Here is a 17,323-nt window from a genome sequence, read left to right as displayed (position 1 = left end):
TTCCAACACCTGCCTTACCAGCCCAGCATTTCAGCCCCAGCTATTTCAGACGGGACAGGGGCGGGGAAGGTTGGAGGAGCAGGCCGGCATGGTGAGGTATATTTAGAGCCCTCTATTTCTGCCCTGTAACTACACCCCCCCCCCTCGACACACACCCCAACCCATTACTACTGTCCCCTCGGCCATCCCATCAACTGGAATAAATGTCATAGCAGGCTCTGTCAGCATTTCAGGAAAGCACTCTGTACATAATCCCCCACAAATGTGCGTCAACGTTTGTGCAGATTCCCTGAAGCTGAATTAGATCCACCCATAAATATATAAGGAATGGAATGTGCCGAGCAGAATCAATGGGAGTGCTCAGTAATGTAACATTTCAACTGTAATATGATATTTGAGACTGTGTACATTTGCCAAAGGATTTCTCTTCTCGTCTGTATTTACAGCACTCCACCATTCTTTCTGTAGCTATTTCTGAAATAACGTACACTCAATTTGGGCATCCACTTCATATTAGCGCTCTTGGCCTCATCACAAAAGACAGAGGCTTTCGAGTTTGCTTGCTTCCTCTCAGTGTTTGCTCTCCACTCTGCAAATAACAGAACAGCAGTGAAGGTCCAAACTGCAACATGTCCCTTTCAACAAAAGCAAGGGCGCCCTTAAACCAGAATAGACCCGTGTGGACATTGGTGAAACAACTGACCTTGTATTTTGGACGTTGATAATGACACAGGTGGCCGTTGTGATTGTGACCACTGTATATAATGTATTAAGAGCTCCCAGAGCTATCAGCACATCAGATTTGGTCTGATTTCTGTGGTGGAGTCGAGTTCCAATCAAAGTCCACTGAAATGTTGATCATTAGCTGCTGGAAATGACTCATCAAATGTGATTATAATGTCCTCCTTTCACTCCAGAGGCTTGATGACGCTAATCATGCCATTATCTAATTAATGGATTCTTCAACTTCATCTATTACTTCAAACCAGTCGAGGATCCAGAGCTTCGGTCTGATACTTGAGGTAAGGAAGGCCTACGAGCAATATGATATGATAATACTGTGACCTTTTTTATGTCACACTATGGCATGCTTGCCTTACGTTGACAGCCTCAGCATCTAGAGACATGTTTTCAATTATGAAGACAAGAAATGATCTTCTTACTGGATCAGCTAAGCCTACCGAAATGATCCTTCGTTAGTCACTTGTTTGCAAAGTACTGATTTGTGAGTTGTGTTTACTCTTGTCTCCCTCGTGTGGGTGCTGCCTGCAGTGCACTTCAGCTCTCCGCTCCACCGCCGCACTGTAAGGAGCTGCAGCAGCCCGCTGAGGCTGTGTATGGACGGGAATGGGAGCACGGGCTGCCTGCACTAACCACACAAAGGCCACATGGAAGTGTCATGGTTTCGTTGTGCTGCTGTTTGTTCTCCTTTCAGCTCCACAAGGTGAGGTTTCTTTAACTGCTTCCTCTTTCCAGGGCCATATCAAAGCTGACGTACTATTATGACATTTGATGTTTGACACACATGATCTAATCTCGAAGACCATTGTTCTGCTTTCTAGTCTCTGCCTGTATCCAAAAGTGGTCAGATATCTCTTCTAATGAGTGGATTTGTTTTTTTATTTACACTTATTGCTGCACATGGAGTTTAGGTGCATATACACCTGTATGATCTCCATTAAAAAGGATTGCCGGTAGAAATGAATGCTCTGGAGTGGAGAAATATAGGTGAAAATGTAGCGCAGTGTTTTATCGGGCTCAAAAAAGTGCTATAATAGTGCAATAATATGAAAATGTTTTCACAACAACACTACTGCAGACTTCGAATAATAATAGCAATGCATTAACCTTGACAGCTGTACCCACAATATTCAAATAGGTGAGAAGTCTAGATTTGAGTCAAGGTTTAAATCAGTATCTGAGTGTTTTCGGTGTATAAATAGTGAACACGTGATTTTGGTTGGTGGAAAAATCCCTAGATGTGGTGTTACAAGCTTTTTTACAACCTTGTTATTTGGCCCTAGAATGAAACCCCCAGTTTTTTGTTGTATGGTCAATGGCTCACATGGAATGGACATATCTAGCCACAATGCTAGTGTACCTGTAACTGTGTTTTTACCACTGTAAAAATGACAGTGTAATTATTTTGTGTAATTGTTCCTGCAAATACAAATCGTAGTGCTGACAGTGCTGCTGTCCTGTTGGTTGGTTAGCCTGGATAACTGAATGACCTCATCTGGAATGCTGCTAGGCTAGGGTTAGCTTTTAGCCTAGCACAGATACTAGCTCACTTCCATGTACCAAACTTTGAGTGTTTAATTATGCCAAGGTAATTACAGTTGTCCATTCTAGGGCAGCTTTGATGTCACTTGCAGTCAGTTCCTTGCAGTAGGTTATGTACATCAACATTCCTGTTTGGGAATACTGTACAGTGGTCTGTTCAGATTTCTAAAGCATTTGTGCTTCCATTAAGTGAACAGAAGCCTATTAGATCTAAGGATTTTTAAGAGCTTATTGGTTTGGATACTCAGTTCTAGACAACTGTAGTGATAATAGGAAAAGGGCAGCCATGCACACTACCGTTGCTCCTGGTCACCAGTTCACATGATGTCACTTGAATAAGGCTGTATGTTCATTATTAAGTTTTATTCACTGTTAGCAACATTAGCATTATGAAGCATTCCTTTAAAATGGAGTAGAGCCTAGAGACCTAATTGGTGAAAATGAGGGTCTGACCTTACTAATGCTCCTGTGAATGAATGCAATGAAATTTGAACATCAATAATTTTTGTTTTCCTTACCTTTTGACTCCTTATTTCTGCAGCATGGGCCCAGTGTCGGATCCTCAGGTGTAACTCGGATTTTGTGGCCACGACTTTGGAGCTGGGAAGTGCTGGTGGTAATGGGAAAGAGGCGGGCAATGCTGGTTACTGCAGTGCCCTGCGTTCCTACGCCCTGTGCACCCGCCGTACTGCCCGTGCCTGCCGAGGTGACCTGGCCTACCACTCAGCCGTGCAGGGCATAGAGGACCTGCTGATCCAACATCGCTGCCCCAGGGTGGGCCCGACAGCGCATCCTCGTCCACCGCCTCAGGCACCGCTATCTGGAGATGCCTGCTTCTACGAGAGGGGCTATGTGCAACGCGAGGGCCGTGCCCCTGAGTACCTACACTGTGGTGTGTTTGGAGACCCCCACGTTCGCACCTTTAATGATGAGTTCCAGACATGCGCTGTGCCCGGAGCCTGGCCACTTATCGACAACCAGTATCTTTACATCCAGGCCACCAGCACACCCACCAGAGGAGGCTCTTATGCCACTGCACTTAGCAAGGTCTGAGAACAGGATGCTCTTTTTTGTGTTAGGTTATATCTCCTAAACATCAGACAGGTCTTGTGGGGATTTTATGGTACAGTTACAGTACAAGAAGGGACAACCTGTGAACCAGTGACAGGGTCACAGGCATCTATGGCTTACGGGTGCAATCCATGGAGGTCCCACCTAACAACTTACAGGACCTAAATGATCTGCTGCTAAAGTCTAGGTAGCCGCTACCACAGGCCACATTCAGAGGTCTTGTGGAGTCCAGGCCTTGAATGGCCAGATCTGTTGTGGCGGCACAAAGGGGACCTACTCAGTTATGCCTAAATTTAATAGAGGAGTTCATATAGTGTTGTGAACTTCATATCCTGAAATATGGCCCTTGCCACGGTCTGATCTTTATCTAAGTCACAATTATAGACAAACAAATCTAACTAAACTAATATCACACAATATTGTTTATCTCCAGCATTTAGCACATTGAGGAGACAAGTGCAGGCTAGAAAAAGTAAGTGAACCTGGAGTGTTAAAGGTTAGCTAATTTGCTGAAGATGTTTCCGTTAATGAGAAAAAATTGGATTTGTGGATTTTACAGGTGCTTTATGTGATGTCACCTTTTTTGTCAAGTTTGTAGGTGACGGTGCTATTACGGCAGCTGTCCTTTATATACTTAAAGTAGGGCTGGGTGATATGGCAAATACTAAGATTACATGATATTTAAAGACATTTTTCACAATACACAATATTTATCATGATACATTTAATTACAGACTAAAAACATCAGGATCAACAGCTTCTTAAAAGCTACTATTCAGACCCTCTCCCGTTCTGAACACAGTGATTTTATTCAACATCTGGTGCTCTTCATTTAATTTAACCAGTCTAATTACATTGTTTGTACTGAAATGAGCATTGATCAGTGTTCTTTAAGCACTAACCTATATCTTCGATATCCTTAAAAAAGCATATTGTGTAACACAATAACAAAATCTATCACAGTACAATAAAATATCACCATATTGCCCAGCTCTAACTTAAAGTGCTGACATTTGAAATGTTACTTGAATGTTTTTTGAATGAGCCGTTATCATTTCTGCATCATTAAATGAATAAGATGTAAATACATTTATTCAGAGTGATCTGATGTGAAATGTTCCACTGCAGAGAAACATGAGTCAGAATTGCTCACAGTGATGATGAAGTGATGAGAATCAGAGTCCAAAGAGTGCAAAGTGTACAAGACATTGAGACATTCATGGTGGATATGTACACTATATGTCCAAATGTTTGTAGACACTACTTCTAATGAATGCATTCAGCTACTTATTGCTGATACAGATGTACAAATGCACATGCACAGCTTGTCTATTCCCGGTAGAAAAGTAGTGCCAATAGAATAAGACTCTCTGGAGCAGATAAACATGAACCTATTGGTACCTAATGCCTAGTGGACTAGATGAGTATAACACCCCCAGCACTGATCTGTGGAGCAGTGGAACCGTGCTCTCTAGAATGATAGTGCTCCATCCAGTACCACTAGGATGAGTTGGGGAGTTGGGGTTAAGGTGGGGGTGGTGACCATTTAACAACATGACCTCACTAATGCTCTTGTCAAGCTCTCACAGAAAAGCTTCAAAGCAGAAAGCTGTTGCTTACTCTTTATAATGCTCTTGATTTAAGAAAAACCCTTTGTTAATATAGTGTATTGGTGTTGTAAGGCAAAATAGTACCCAAACATTTACAGATATTCAGATTGACCACTTTACCAGAATGGACATTATGTATAGTACCCAGAAGGTATGTGTAGGTTCAGGGTGGTTTTGGATAGCAAACAAAAAGGCTAAGTGTTCCTAAGGGTTCCTATCACCACCATTCCCCATTAAGGTGCCCAATTCTTCACCTATACATGTAAAGGTGCACGTATTTGTCACTGTACAGCGAAATGTGTCCTCTGCATTTAGCCCATCTGTGGTAGTGAACACACACACACACACACACTAGTGAACTAGGGGCAGTGAGTACACACACACACCCAGGGGGGCGGGCAGCCAACTCCAGCGCCCGGGGAGCAGAGAGGGTAAAGGGCCTTGCTCAAGGGCCCAACAGTGGCAGCTTGCTGAACCCGGGAATCGAACCCACAACCCTGTTACCGCTGAGCCACCACTGCCCACATTTGACCACTGAATTCACCCCAACTGTAACTAAGGAGTTTTAGCCTAAACATGCAGCCTGTCTGTATTCAGCCCAGTGTAAGAAACCAGTGTTAACACTGTGTGAGCTGTGAGCGTCTGTCCTGCACTTCAACCCCTCTCTCCTCTCTCTCTCTCCCCCTGTGCAGATCACTATCATCTTCAAGAACTGGCGGGAGTGCGCAGAGCAGCAGATCTATCAGGCGGAGCTGGATAACGTGCCCCCGGCCTTCGCGGACGGTTCCACGAGCAGCGGGGAGCGACGTGGTCAGCACAGTCTGCGCGTGCGCTCCCAGGCGCCGGGCCGCCACGCCGAGATCTGGGCGGCGCACATCGGCACCACGCTGGTGGTGCGCCAGAGCGGGCGCGCGCTGGGTCTGTCCGTGCGCTCGCCGCGCGCCATCGTCGAGTCGTACTCTCCCGAGCAAGACGTGCAGCTGTGCGTGTGGGGTTGCCCTGCCTCCCAGCGCTTAGAGACGCCGCACGCGCTACCCACTGCGGCCGCGCACGCGCACTGTTCCTCTCTGCTGCCCACGCGAGACGTTTACTTTCAGGCCTGCCTCTTCGACCTGCTGGCCACCGGAGACACAAACTCCAGCTCTTATGCTTTCGACGCACTGGAGGACGCACGCGCTTTGATCGCTGACCCCGCGAAGGTGCATCTGCGGGCAGCTGCAGGGGTCAGGGTCAGGGTTGCGCCCTGGCTGCCAGTGCTGCTGGCCGTGACTCTAATAACACTGTGGCTCGCTCTGTGAACTGACCCCTGTGGATTGAGGCCTTTCCTAGCCAGTGTTGAAAGGCTGGACAGCTGAAATATCCTATTAAACCTGATGGGAAATTGTAGCACCGGTCATCCACCAGCATTCATCTGTTAGGCCACTCCCTCTGCCCCCCCAAACATGCTGGTATGCTGGTCAACCAGCGCCGGACCAGCAAGAAATGCATAGTGGTCTTTGTTGGAGAACCTATCTGTCTATACTGTCCAGGGAAGGTTTTCTACTAGATTGTGGAGCATTGCTGTGAGAATTTGATTGCATTCAGGGACAAGAACATTAGCAAGTCCATTGTTTTACAGCTCAGTTTTTGGGGGCGTGGCATTAGGCATTGTGCCAGTAGGTTCATGTGTCCTATTTTATTTGCAATACGTCAAGTGCAACCTAAAGTAGATGAATGCGTTCAGTAGAAGGGAAGAAAGGGTGTCCACAAACATTTGGACATATATGCACTATATGTCCAAATGTTTGTGGAAAAAAGGAAAATGGGGCTCCCCAGGCTCTTGTGATGCTCCCCAGCCTGTGCTGGTCAGCATCACAATGATGAAGGGAGGGATCATGGCCAATTGGGCTCTCTCAGGCTCCGGCTGGGAAAGCCGGTTCATTCTATGGCATCTCTGAAAGAACCTTTTGAAGCATAGGATGACTGTAGGATGAACCTCACTCGGTGTGAATTGTCAGTTAGCAATCTCCGCCAAACACAATGATGTTGTGTTAGCTACCGTTCAGAAGATACACTTGTCCAGCCTCCCCCCCCCCCGCTCTCCATTATACACCGATCAGCCATAACATTAAACCCACTGACAGGTGATATAAAAAGGATTGATTATCTTTATCTACAGTGGCATCTGTCAAGAGGTGGGATATAATAAGCAGCAACAAACAGTCAGTTCTTGAAGGTGATGTTTTGGAAGCAGGACTGCTTAAGAATCAGAGCCACTTTGACAAGAGCCAAATTGTGATGACTAGACCACTGGATCACTGTGGGGGTTTTTTCTGGTATGCAGTGACCAGTACCTACCAAAAGTGGTCCATAAGAAAGGACAAGTGATGAACTGGTAACAGGGTCATGGCCACCTAACACTCACTGATCCCATCCATGGAGGCCCCACCTCACAGCTTATTGGACTGAAAGGATCTGCTTCCAAGGTCTTGGTGCCACAGGATTGATAGCACAGGACGCTTTCAGAGGTTTTGAGGAGCTCATGCCTTGAATGGCCAGATCTGTTGTGGTCGCACAAGAAGGGGCCTGCTCAACTTTAGGCCGGTGGTATTAATGTTATGACTGATTAGTGTATATAATCTAAAGTATGACAGTTTGTTTAATGCTAAAAGTGTTATTTGTTATCAGGTAAAAAAGTCAGTGTTACTGGAGATCAGCAGGATCACTCATCTCTACTTTGAATCATCATACTGATGTCACTCAAATGGCAGCTATTCTCTGATAGGAGTTTTTTTATGAATCATTAGTTATCCCTCATTCACTACATACTGTACCGTTGTACTGCGCTGTACTGTCTGACAGTGAGTAAAACTCTTGTCTTGGATCCTTTTAATGTTTAGTTTTATTTCGTTGAAGGGGCCTGAAGCAAGATTCAGAGCATTGAAATATGGTTTTATGAAAATTATACCAAAAAAATCTCTGTTTTTGTTTTTATTCTTAAGCTTGTGTCTAAGTTTAAGCTGCGGATAGGAGGCTAATACTGAAAGATGTTGTTTAATGTAAGAATCATTTTTATTATGAGTAAGATGTCCAATGTGTTTGTTTTTTCACTGGAGGAACACACACACACACACACACACACACATATATATATATATGTGTGTGTGTGTGTGTGTGTGTGTGTGTGTGTGTGTGTATGTATTTGACACAACGGACAGAAGGAGGCAGTCTGGAACTGCCTCTCGGACAATACATTCACCATTATGTTTTTAACAATATATTAAGAAACTCAGCTTGTGTAAACCAGGATATGATGTTTTTTGGGTTTATATTATTGCGACTATCTGGTTTTAAACTGTGGTTAAAAAGATGACTTCTCTGGTGTCATCATTGAAATGTGTTAATGTGCATAAATCAGTATAAATACACCAGTGAAAAGAACATGCTCTTGTCCCTTTTTTCATTTTACAAGTTCATCTTCATCTTCATCTTCAGGTTGTCCTGAGTAGAGGTTTTGACCTGCATTTCTAGAAAGGTCCATGTCCAAAACTAGCTTTATATACGAAGTTCTATACTCATCAAATTACATTTCATCAAAGAAGTACCACAAACATTTGAAATCTAATGACCATTTTAAATATCTAAGATCTAATAAGAACTGATGAGATGATTAAGTCTCTCTTTAGGCCAATTTTATGTTGTTATATGAGATGCAATATGAGATGATAAGGAGAGATCAGAAATTCAGCTTTCTTGGTAATTAACCAAAGGACATGCTCTTGTTCGGTTTCAATTTAAACGTTACATATTTACAGACAGAATCCCGACCTGCAGCCAAATGAGAATGGGACGAAGGATGGGAGGTAAGTTTGTAAAATCCACTGGAAGACGTTTGATCATTTATCAGCTGTACAAACACAGTACTAATACTGGGTAAGGCCTCCCTTTGCTCTCAAAACAGCCTAAATTCTTGGTGGTGTAAGTTCTCTCTAGTCTTGGATTCTATAAGATGTTGATAACATTCCTTTGAGATTCTGGTCCATGTTGACTTGAATGCATCACCCAATTTCTGCATATTGTTCAGGAGCACTTTCATGCTCTGGATCTCCTGTTCCACCACATCCCAACAGTGTTCTATTAGATTCAGATCTGATACCTGGGAACACCACTAAAGAACACTGAACTCACTATCATGTTCATGAAACCAGTGTAAGAGACCTTTTGTGACATGGTGTATTGTCATAGTGGAGGTAGCTGTTAGAGTATGGGTAAACTGTGGTCATGGAGGCACAAAGTCAGCAACAAGTTTTTTATCTTCAACTTCATCTTAGGGAGGTTGTCCTGAAAAGGGGTTTCAACCTGCATTTCTAGAAAGGTCCTTAAGGAACATGAAGCGCTAAATTAATCAAAGTACATTTCATTGAAAAAGTGTCACAAGCGTTTGAAATTTAGGCTAATTGAGTGTAGTTTCAGCTATATACTGAAGACATTCGTGTTTGAGATCAAAAGCTCAATATGTGAAGATAGATCAGAAATTCAGCTTTCAAAAGAACAAAGAACAGCCTTGCCATTCCAATAGTACGAAGGAGATGGTGTGTACACACACACACAATATATATATATTCAGATTATTATATTAGTATTTTTATTTTTAATGTTGGTACAAACAACTACTGTCCACATAAAGAGTTTCACATATAAATTTTATTTTGATCCTTGATTTTGTAAAGTGTTTTATACGATAATCAGTTCTGAGATTTTGTCCTGAGGTTCTGTTACCACAGTAACGACATAGATTTGAGCTTTTAGACCATTAAATCCTAATGACCCATATATGTGTTATAATTTTCTTTAGTATCGGGAATATAGTACCAAACTACATTAATATTAATATATATTAAAGTCTAGGATAGTGTTTAATTGGTTAAATGTAGGAATTCAATTCATTCTTCCTTGCTTGGTAAATTAAGAATAATCTCCATGAATTTGTGAAAGATAACTTTCCATTTCTAGATCTGTCCAAATATTTGTTGGCACCCCTTCTCATTTATACATTTAGCTAATTTAAGTGGCACCCATTGGTAACATAGATGTGCAAATGCTCACACAAACCTTGTCTAGTCTCTGTAGAGAAGTACTGCCAATAGAATAGGACTCTTTTGGGCAGATGGACATAAACCTATTGGCACCATGCCTAATGGTGGGCAGTTGTGGGCTAGAGGGGTTTAAAGCCCCCAGCATTGCGCTGTGGAGCAGTGGAACTGTGTTCTCTGGAATTATGGATGGAGCTCCATCCAATACTTTTGGGATGAGTTGGAGATAAGTTGTGGTGGTAAATTTTCAACATCCTGACCTCACAGCAATGCTTCACAATCTAGTAGAAAGCCTCCCCTGTAGAGACAGGTACTCCAACAAAAGCAGGAACAACTATTTTTAATACCTTTGATTTCGAAAGACACAGTGAATGAGCAGGTGTCCCAATACATTTGTCCATTTAGTGTATGTTCTCCATTACTGTTGAAAATTGTAACCTGGATTTGATTGCAATATTACTGTAATACTGAGTAATATTCTGTAATAATCAGTAGTGTAATAACAAGATGACAGCAGAGAGCAATACAGTCTAATCTGCCATGAGGCAATTTTCTGCACTTACCTTAACCCTGTCCTTTTTAAATTGTCTATGAGCTACACTGAGGTAAATTAATTCATTAATTAATTAATAAATCCGAGTAGGTTGTCAGGATGACTCAATAGGTGGCAGCATAGCTATCTCCACTGGAGGGAGTGTGATGAATTTGCTCAGTCATGTAACATGACAGACTGCACACTGCTGCCCACGTTCTTCTAACTGGTGACAGAAAGTGGTTCAGTCGACTTACACTCCTTTAAAAAGGTTCTTCAAGAGTTTAGTACTAAATGAAATGATTTAGTAGCAAAAAAGGATTTTATATAGTACTGATACTATAGCAGATCCCCTTTTAAAAGGTTCTTTTTAGAACCATGTATAAAAGATTTTCCACCAATTCAAAGAGCCTTTCAACAAGGCAAAGAACCCAATTAGGAATCCATTGGTTCATCACGTTGTCATGGTTCTTTAGAGCACCATTGCCTTTACTGAAGACCCCCTGAAGAACCGCTGTTTTTACAGGAAACACACATTGGTGGAATACATTTTGTAGATGGTTCTGTTGGTAACACTGTTGCTTTGTCAGTACTCAGGATGCACGATCCAGCCTTTTCAGCTCCGATACCGATACGATACATACACTTTGCATATCAGTCGACACCCGATACCAATCTGATACCATTTGCTGAATTAATCAACCGTATACCTCACCATGTGAGAGAGGCATCAGGGTTGACTTTAACATTACTTTACTAACTTTGTAAAACTAAATATAGTAAATATAGTAATAATAAATGTACTCATTTTATTTACTATTTATTTGTCACTAAAATACACAGTATTCAAATTAAAATATATTCAAATATATCAAATGTTTCAGCCAAAATATGTGACTTCGCTTTGTCAAACACACAAACTGTAATCAATCATATTTTTGAATATTTAGTGTAAACAGTATTTCAAAATAAAATCTAGCCGCTGAACTTGAGAATAAGTAAGTCGCCAAACATAAAAGCAGTAATCAACATTTAGTTCAGTCTCACACCAACAAATTAAAGTGACAGGATCGATTTCATGGATCAGCCTAATTATCAGGTACTTGATCCAGCTAATTTAGTTAATATCGGGACTGATATCCGATCCTAATATCGGATCGGTGCAACCCTAGTCAGTACTATTTAGAACTGTGTTTGTTACAGTGTAGTTAGGCTGTGTTGCTTTGTGAAAGAGTGGATTTGACTGACTTCTGGATGACAAAAAGCAAGCTCAAAGAGTTGAAACCCACTTCAGTATACCACAGATGTTAAAATAAAGAAAGCCCCGTCCAGAGTCTGGGAACTTGGTCTGTGCTCTTGGTGGAATGTTCTGTGTCAGTCTTCTGGCTATGTGTGTTTAGTCAGAATAGCATTAAGAAGGCCAGCTTAGCTGCAGTTAATTATAGCACTGACTTTAAAATTGGTGTCTCAGTGGTATTCCCACCACATGGCCTTTCGGTCACTGTGTCAACATCACTGAACGTGAAACACTGGATTGTGGAGTAAAACATGCAATACAAACAATACACTCTAAAGTGGCTTTATCTAGTCTGCACATGTACCTAGTAGGCCATCTATCCTACAGTCAACTGCACTTTCTAATGTACATTTACATTACTGGTTACTCACAATGTTAGCTAACATGGTAGTTTGTCTTGTGCTCAGTGGCCTCTCATATAAATAAGGGTAGATGCTACCTGGATACATATATACAATATATGGGACAATTAAAGAGCCTATATGATATATTTTCTTGTATGTTGAAGAATTGGTGAAACATGGGCATTTTAAACCTCAACCCCTATGCAATACATGTGTTCTCCCATAAAATTAGTCATGCAATCAATCCTTAATCAGTAGGCAGTACTCACTTAGAAACCACGTCTTTGGGTTGTCTCTGACTACTTTTATTGTCAGTTAATGTATCTAATAAACCTAATAAAGGTTCCCCCAGTTTATGCTAGTATCCATCCAACACTAGCCCTAAAAATATGGTGACTTCACACTTTCACATCACCAGGCCAATCTTACATAAAGTACAGGAATTCTAAATATAACACTAGTGCACAATGTTAAAACATTCAATTGTAAAATAATAATAATGAATATTGACGCAAGTGGTGATTCCAAGGGTCCGAGCACAAATATTCCCAATGAGGCCTCTTATGTCAGTATTGGACCATTCTTACACTATGTGCTGGAACATTAATAAATAAAGATAAAATTATTACTGTTAAATTACAACCGTTTACCGTTACATCAGTGACTTCATGAGCTCCCATCAATAGATTATGCATGTATTACTAACACAACCAGCATACATCTATAACCATTCTACTTATCTCACCTCTACCTGAATGTTCCTATACACACACACACACACACACACACACACACACACACAAACATACAGATAAAATACAGACTTTTTTCTCTATCCTTTCATGCTTTCCCCTCGTCCCCCTCTCTTTTGCGCATTATTATTTTCATTTGTTTATTTTCCCATTTCAAGTCAAATTACTTGTTTATTTTTTTTGTGGTTGTGGTTGTCTCTCTCTCTCTCTCTCTCTCTCTCTCTCTTTCTCTCTCTCTCTCTCTCTAGATGTATATGTATCTCCATTTTTTCTTTTCTTTTTTTCCTCTCATTTTCTCTTGTTTATCTGTTAGTTTGCTTATACTTTTTGTGATATAAGTAATTAAAAATATCTATATTTTCAACCACAGTGGTGTGTGTGTAAGTTTATGTGTATATTTTATATATATATATAAATAAATATATATACATTTTCTTTTTTTCTTGATTTATTTTTTAATTACATATGAAATGTCAATTATAAAATGTTTAAACAGGATGCTGGAAAATTTATTTTCAATTTTGTGCCATTTAAAGCTCCACATATCCCACCAATGATCTTTTGTGATCTGTTGTGAACACCCGATAGTTCTGGTTATTTAAAATGATCATTGTATGCAAAATAAAATATGACCCTACATAAAGTCATGTTCTTTGATATTCATCATATCTTCATCATATCAGAAATTAAAAGCACACTGTCAGTCAATGTAATAGCCTTTGGCTTACTCGCTTAGGGTCTTAGGTTTTTATGTCTCCTTAGATTGTTGATTTCTTATCTTTTTACTAATTACTGATGTGATTTATTAATAATACTAATACTAATACTAATAAAACTGCTGTTCCAGAAACATCAGGTATTTACTGTCAGCGTGCACACAACACACGTCCAAGAGAACAGGCAGTATCTGATAGGCTGCCCATGTAGGGGGAAGGATACTAGCCCCTCCTCCTCATACTGTAACTGAAAGCCGTCCGTGCCCCCTCCTGCTCACTATGGGCCAGGTGGTGGCCACGCGGTTGCCATGAGGCTCTTCCGGACGCTCATTGGTCGGCGCGGACACAAACAGCGCGCTCGGCCAACCAGAACGCATGCTAAGAAATGGTGCACGCCGTGCATGCGCTGCCCACATGCGGCCGACCGCGCAGGTAGCTACCTCATATTCAAAGTAGGCCGAGTGAGGGGCTTCAGAGGCTGGTAAATAGTCTATATAGCCGTGGAGCCCCATTCACTGTTTACCACACTTCCACTGGACCAACAGAGACAAAAACAAACCCAGCAACAACAAAATAAACGAGTGAGCTTAAAAACGTACAGCTTCTCACCGAGTACACAGACAGGGCTGACTCTGGGCTGCTGATCTTTAAACTGCGAGGATGGTCGTGCTGACAAAGAAGCCCAAGACCTTCGAGATTGAGTTCCGTGATCCCAGCAAGGCTTGTTACCGCAGTGGGGATAAGGTGGCTGGGAGAGTAGTAGTGGAGGTCTCAGAGGTGACCAGAGTGAAGGCTGTGAGGCTGTATGGGGTCGGCTGTGCCAGAGTGGAGTACCATAAAGGAAAGCAGCGCTGCAGGGATGAAGTAGATTACCTGAAGTATGAAGAGGTCCTTCACCTTGACCAGCAGGCCACAGGTGAGAGAGTGACACCGCCTGGATCAACCATTAGTGTATAGGTTGCTCATTAGCTGAAGTGCTGATGGAGTCATTGTGTTAATGTGGGTCAATTACTGTCTGTCTTTTAGACGTGGATGGCTCAGTTACTCTCAGACCTGGAAATACATACGAGTACATGTTTGGATTTGAGCTTCCCCAGCCAGGGTGAGCATCTTTAGATACCAACTTGAGTATTTGAAGCATTTCTGTGGGTCTTTTGCAGTATTATTATTTTATTAATCATGCTTTCCCACTTTCACAGGCAGTTGGTGTCCTCGTACAAAGGCAAGTTTGGCTCTGTTCAGTATTATGTCAAAGCAGTGATGGAGCGGCCCTCACAGTCAGGTGTGGAGTGCAAGAAGTGCTTTGAGGTGGAGGAGCCAGTCGATGTCAACACACTTGCGCTTACAGTGAGTCTGTGTGCTGTGCTTAGCTTAGTAATTTAGTGCCCTGCTTTCAAGACAAGCAAGAGGAAATGTTATCAGTTCAGTTCAGTTCTTCTAATACCTGATCCATCTGTTCTCAGTCTCCTGCCAATGGCGTGAAGGAGAAGAAGCTGACCTGCATGTTCATTCCTGACGGCAGCGTGTCCATCACGGCCCAGATCAGCCGCAGGGGCTTCTGCGAAGGTGAGGAAATCTGCATTGATGCCAAATTCGAGAACACCTGCTCACGCATCGTCATACCCAAGGCAGCCATCATAGGCACGCATACCTACTTGGCCAACGGCCGCAGAAAGGTGTTCCGCGAGAAGATCTCTGCAGTCAGGGGCGACCACATCATCTCTGGCATGTGTGACGTGTGGCAGGGCAAGAGGATTCGCGTGCCCAAACTGAGACCCACCGTCCTTGGCTGCAACATCATCCACTTGGACTACACTCTGATGGTGAGCTCAAGCACACACCCACTGGAGCTATGCCTAGAAACCTACACTCTTAAAAGTAAAGATTTCTGAATGGTTTTAGGGATCTAGAACAAAATGATAATTGGTGTAGTCCTTAACATTAGGAGGCAGGTCACATTTAAAAGGTTCTTACCTCACCCTCAAGCATTATTAGCGAATAATAATTATTATTATTATTATTTTTAAATACACATTAATCCCAAAGTGGTTCTTGTGTGGCATTGTAGCACCAATCTTATTTGTGTATTCTTTGTGTCTTAGATTTACATGCACATCCCAGGCAGCGAGAAGCTGATCCTGGAGCTTCCACTGGTCATTGGAACCATCCCCTTCAATGGCCTCGCCAGCCGCACCAACAGCATGAGCAGCCAGGAGGGCAGTGCCGCCTCCAGCAGTGTGGTGTCCATGCCCTCCGCTCCACCCAGCTACAGCGAGATTCCTCGGCTTGGCCACCTGGAGAACCCCCTTACCCCGCTCCTGGATGATTATGATGAAGATGACTGCCCCATTTTCATGAATGTCAGGGAATACCATCAAACGCCCCCTCCTGCCTACACTGAGGTATGCACATTTGTTGACGTATGGATTTGGTCCAAGAACCGTTAAGTACATCAGCACAGGTCATGACTTACCCTTTTCCTCATGTCCTCTTATGTTTCAGGTGGGTGAGGACAGCAGTGGCATTAACCTTCAGTTATGCTAAACATCTACAGTTTCTAGAACTTTAGAAGATGGTGATGAGAGCTGAACCCAGACTGCAAAAACATTATCCTCTACTTCATCAAGCAGTCAGTGTACCCAAGGAGTTGGGCCTAGAGATCTGGTTACTGGGAAGTGCGTTGGTGTTAGCAGTAAATGTTGCTGCAGGTTGGGAAACTTATTTAAGTCTCAGTGTGTCATGCTGTAAAAAAAAAACAGAGGATGCTTTCACCCTAACAGAACAACATTCGACTACCTGTACAGTCCTGCCTTCTTTATTTTTTCTGGGGTATCCTCAGTATTTGAGATCTGAGAGTTTTTCAGATAGAAGTTGAGCTTTGCCATATTGGTGTAATGTTATGTCTGCCTTTATTGTCATTCCAGGTCCCAAAGTAAAGAGGTTAATTATGAGCACTCTTAATGCCAGTGTAATCAATGGGAATACAGTACATTTTCAGTTGAACTTGTTGAATTAGGCTCTGAGGATAGTTTTGGAATATACTTTCTGACTTTGTATCAGAGTAAATGGTTTGAATTTGGGTTTTGTTTGCTATGACAAAACTTAATATAACCTTGATGATTGTTGGTGTATGGAATACAACAGTTCATTTCTTTTCGTTCTAGAAATTGTATTTAGTAGTAATGCACTTGAGCACAAAATCTATCTGTATTTTATGTTTAGTTCATGTATTTGACAACATTTGAAACTTGTCATTAAACTATTTTGTATTAAAGTTTTTTATATAAATAAATTTACCCCTAAGGGCATGTTAAAGGTTCAAAAATAAAAGTAAAATGAAAATTTTCTTTGCCCCTGTGTGTTTTTATACAACATTTAAGATGTCAACATCTAAATGTCTATCACTGCATACTCTTTCATAGTTGTAATGGACTGTAGAGATGGTGCTGCTGTCCTATGGACCAAACACAAGTATTCACTGACCCTGTATTCACGAACCAGACATTCCTAAAGCTTGACTGAATTAACTGCCATAAACATCTTGATCAGCACATGCTGTTTTATAGGAAGTAATATCGGAGAAAAGAATCTGCCTGCCCTGACAACATGTGAGTAGGTTCTGGGCAGAGTCCCTGGATGGGACAGG

The 17,323-nt window shown here is 42.0% G+C and overlaps 2 protein-coding genes across 2 annotated transcripts; both read left to right on the top strand.

The window, feature by feature from the left end:
• Nucleotides 1-811: 811 nt before the first annotated feature.
• On the top strand, nucleotides 812-8,069 carry hjv (hemojuvelin BMP co-receptor). Its single transcript, XM_072679452.1, has 4 exons — nucleotides 812-1,022; nucleotides 1,273-1,444; nucleotides 2,825-3,330; nucleotides 5,657-8,069. The coding sequence occupies exons 2-4, from the start codon at nucleotides 1,348-1,350 to the stop codon at nucleotides 6,260-6,262; spliced, it is 1,209 nt and encodes a 402-aa protein (XP_072535553.1). The 5' UTR covers nucleotides 812-1,022; nucleotides 1,273-1,347; the 3' UTR covers nucleotides 6,263-8,069.
• Nucleotides 8,070-14,226: 6,157 nt separating this feature from the next.
• Nucleotides 14,227-16,917, top strand: txnipb (thioredoxin interacting protein b). The gene is made up of 6 exons (XM_072679453.1): nucleotides 14,227-14,593; nucleotides 14,704-14,779; nucleotides 14,877-15,024; nucleotides 15,141-15,500; nucleotides 15,780-16,079; nucleotides 16,180-16,917. The coding sequence occupies exons 1-6, from the start codon at nucleotides 14,338-14,340 to the stop codon at nucleotides 16,219-16,221; spliced, it is 1,182 nt and encodes a 393-aa protein (XP_072535554.1). The 5' UTR covers nucleotides 14,227-14,337; the 3' UTR covers nucleotides 16,222-16,917.
• The last annotated feature ends 406 nt before the right edge of the window (nucleotides 16,918-17,323 follow it).

Source organism: Salminus brasiliensis, chromosome 5, assembly GCF_030463535.1.
Source record: "Salminus brasiliensis chromosome 5, fSalBra1.hap2, whole genome shotgun sequence".
Classification (NCBI taxonomy): Eukaryota; Metazoa; Chordata; class Actinopteri; order Characiformes; family Bryconidae; genus Salminus; species Salminus brasiliensis.
This window is presented reverse-complemented; position numbering and strand designations above follow the sequence as displayed.

What these genes read in the sequence shown, in the direction of transcription:
- hjv (XM_072679452.1), top strand. Translation starts at nt 1,348, where the DNA reads ATGGGAGCACGGGCTGCCTGCACTAACCACACAAAGGCCACATGGAAG. An exon ending in TCTCCTTTCAGCTCCACAAG is followed by an intron (nt 1,445 to 2,824) that starts GTGAGGTTTCTT and finishes TTATTTCTGCAG; the next exon opens with CATGGGCCCAGTGTCGGATC. An exon ending in ATGCCACTGCACTTAGCAAG is followed by an intron (nt 3,331 to 5,656) that starts GTCTGAGAACAG and finishes CCCCCTGTGCAG; the next exon opens with ATCACTATCATCTTCAAGAA.
- txnipb (XM_072679453.1), top strand. Translation starts at nt 14,338, where the DNA reads ATGGTCGTGCTGACAAAGAAGCCCAAGACCTTCGAGATTGAGTTCCGT. An exon ending in TCAACACACTTGCGCTTACA is followed by an intron (nt 15,025 to 15,140) that starts GTGAGTCTGTGT and finishes ATCTGTTCTCAG; the next exon opens with TCTCCTGCCAATGGCGTGAA. An exon ending in CCCCTCCTGCCTACACTGAG is followed by an intron (nt 16,080 to 16,179) that starts GTATGCACATTT and finishes CTTATGTTTCAG; the next exon opens with GTGGGTGAGGACAGCAGTGG.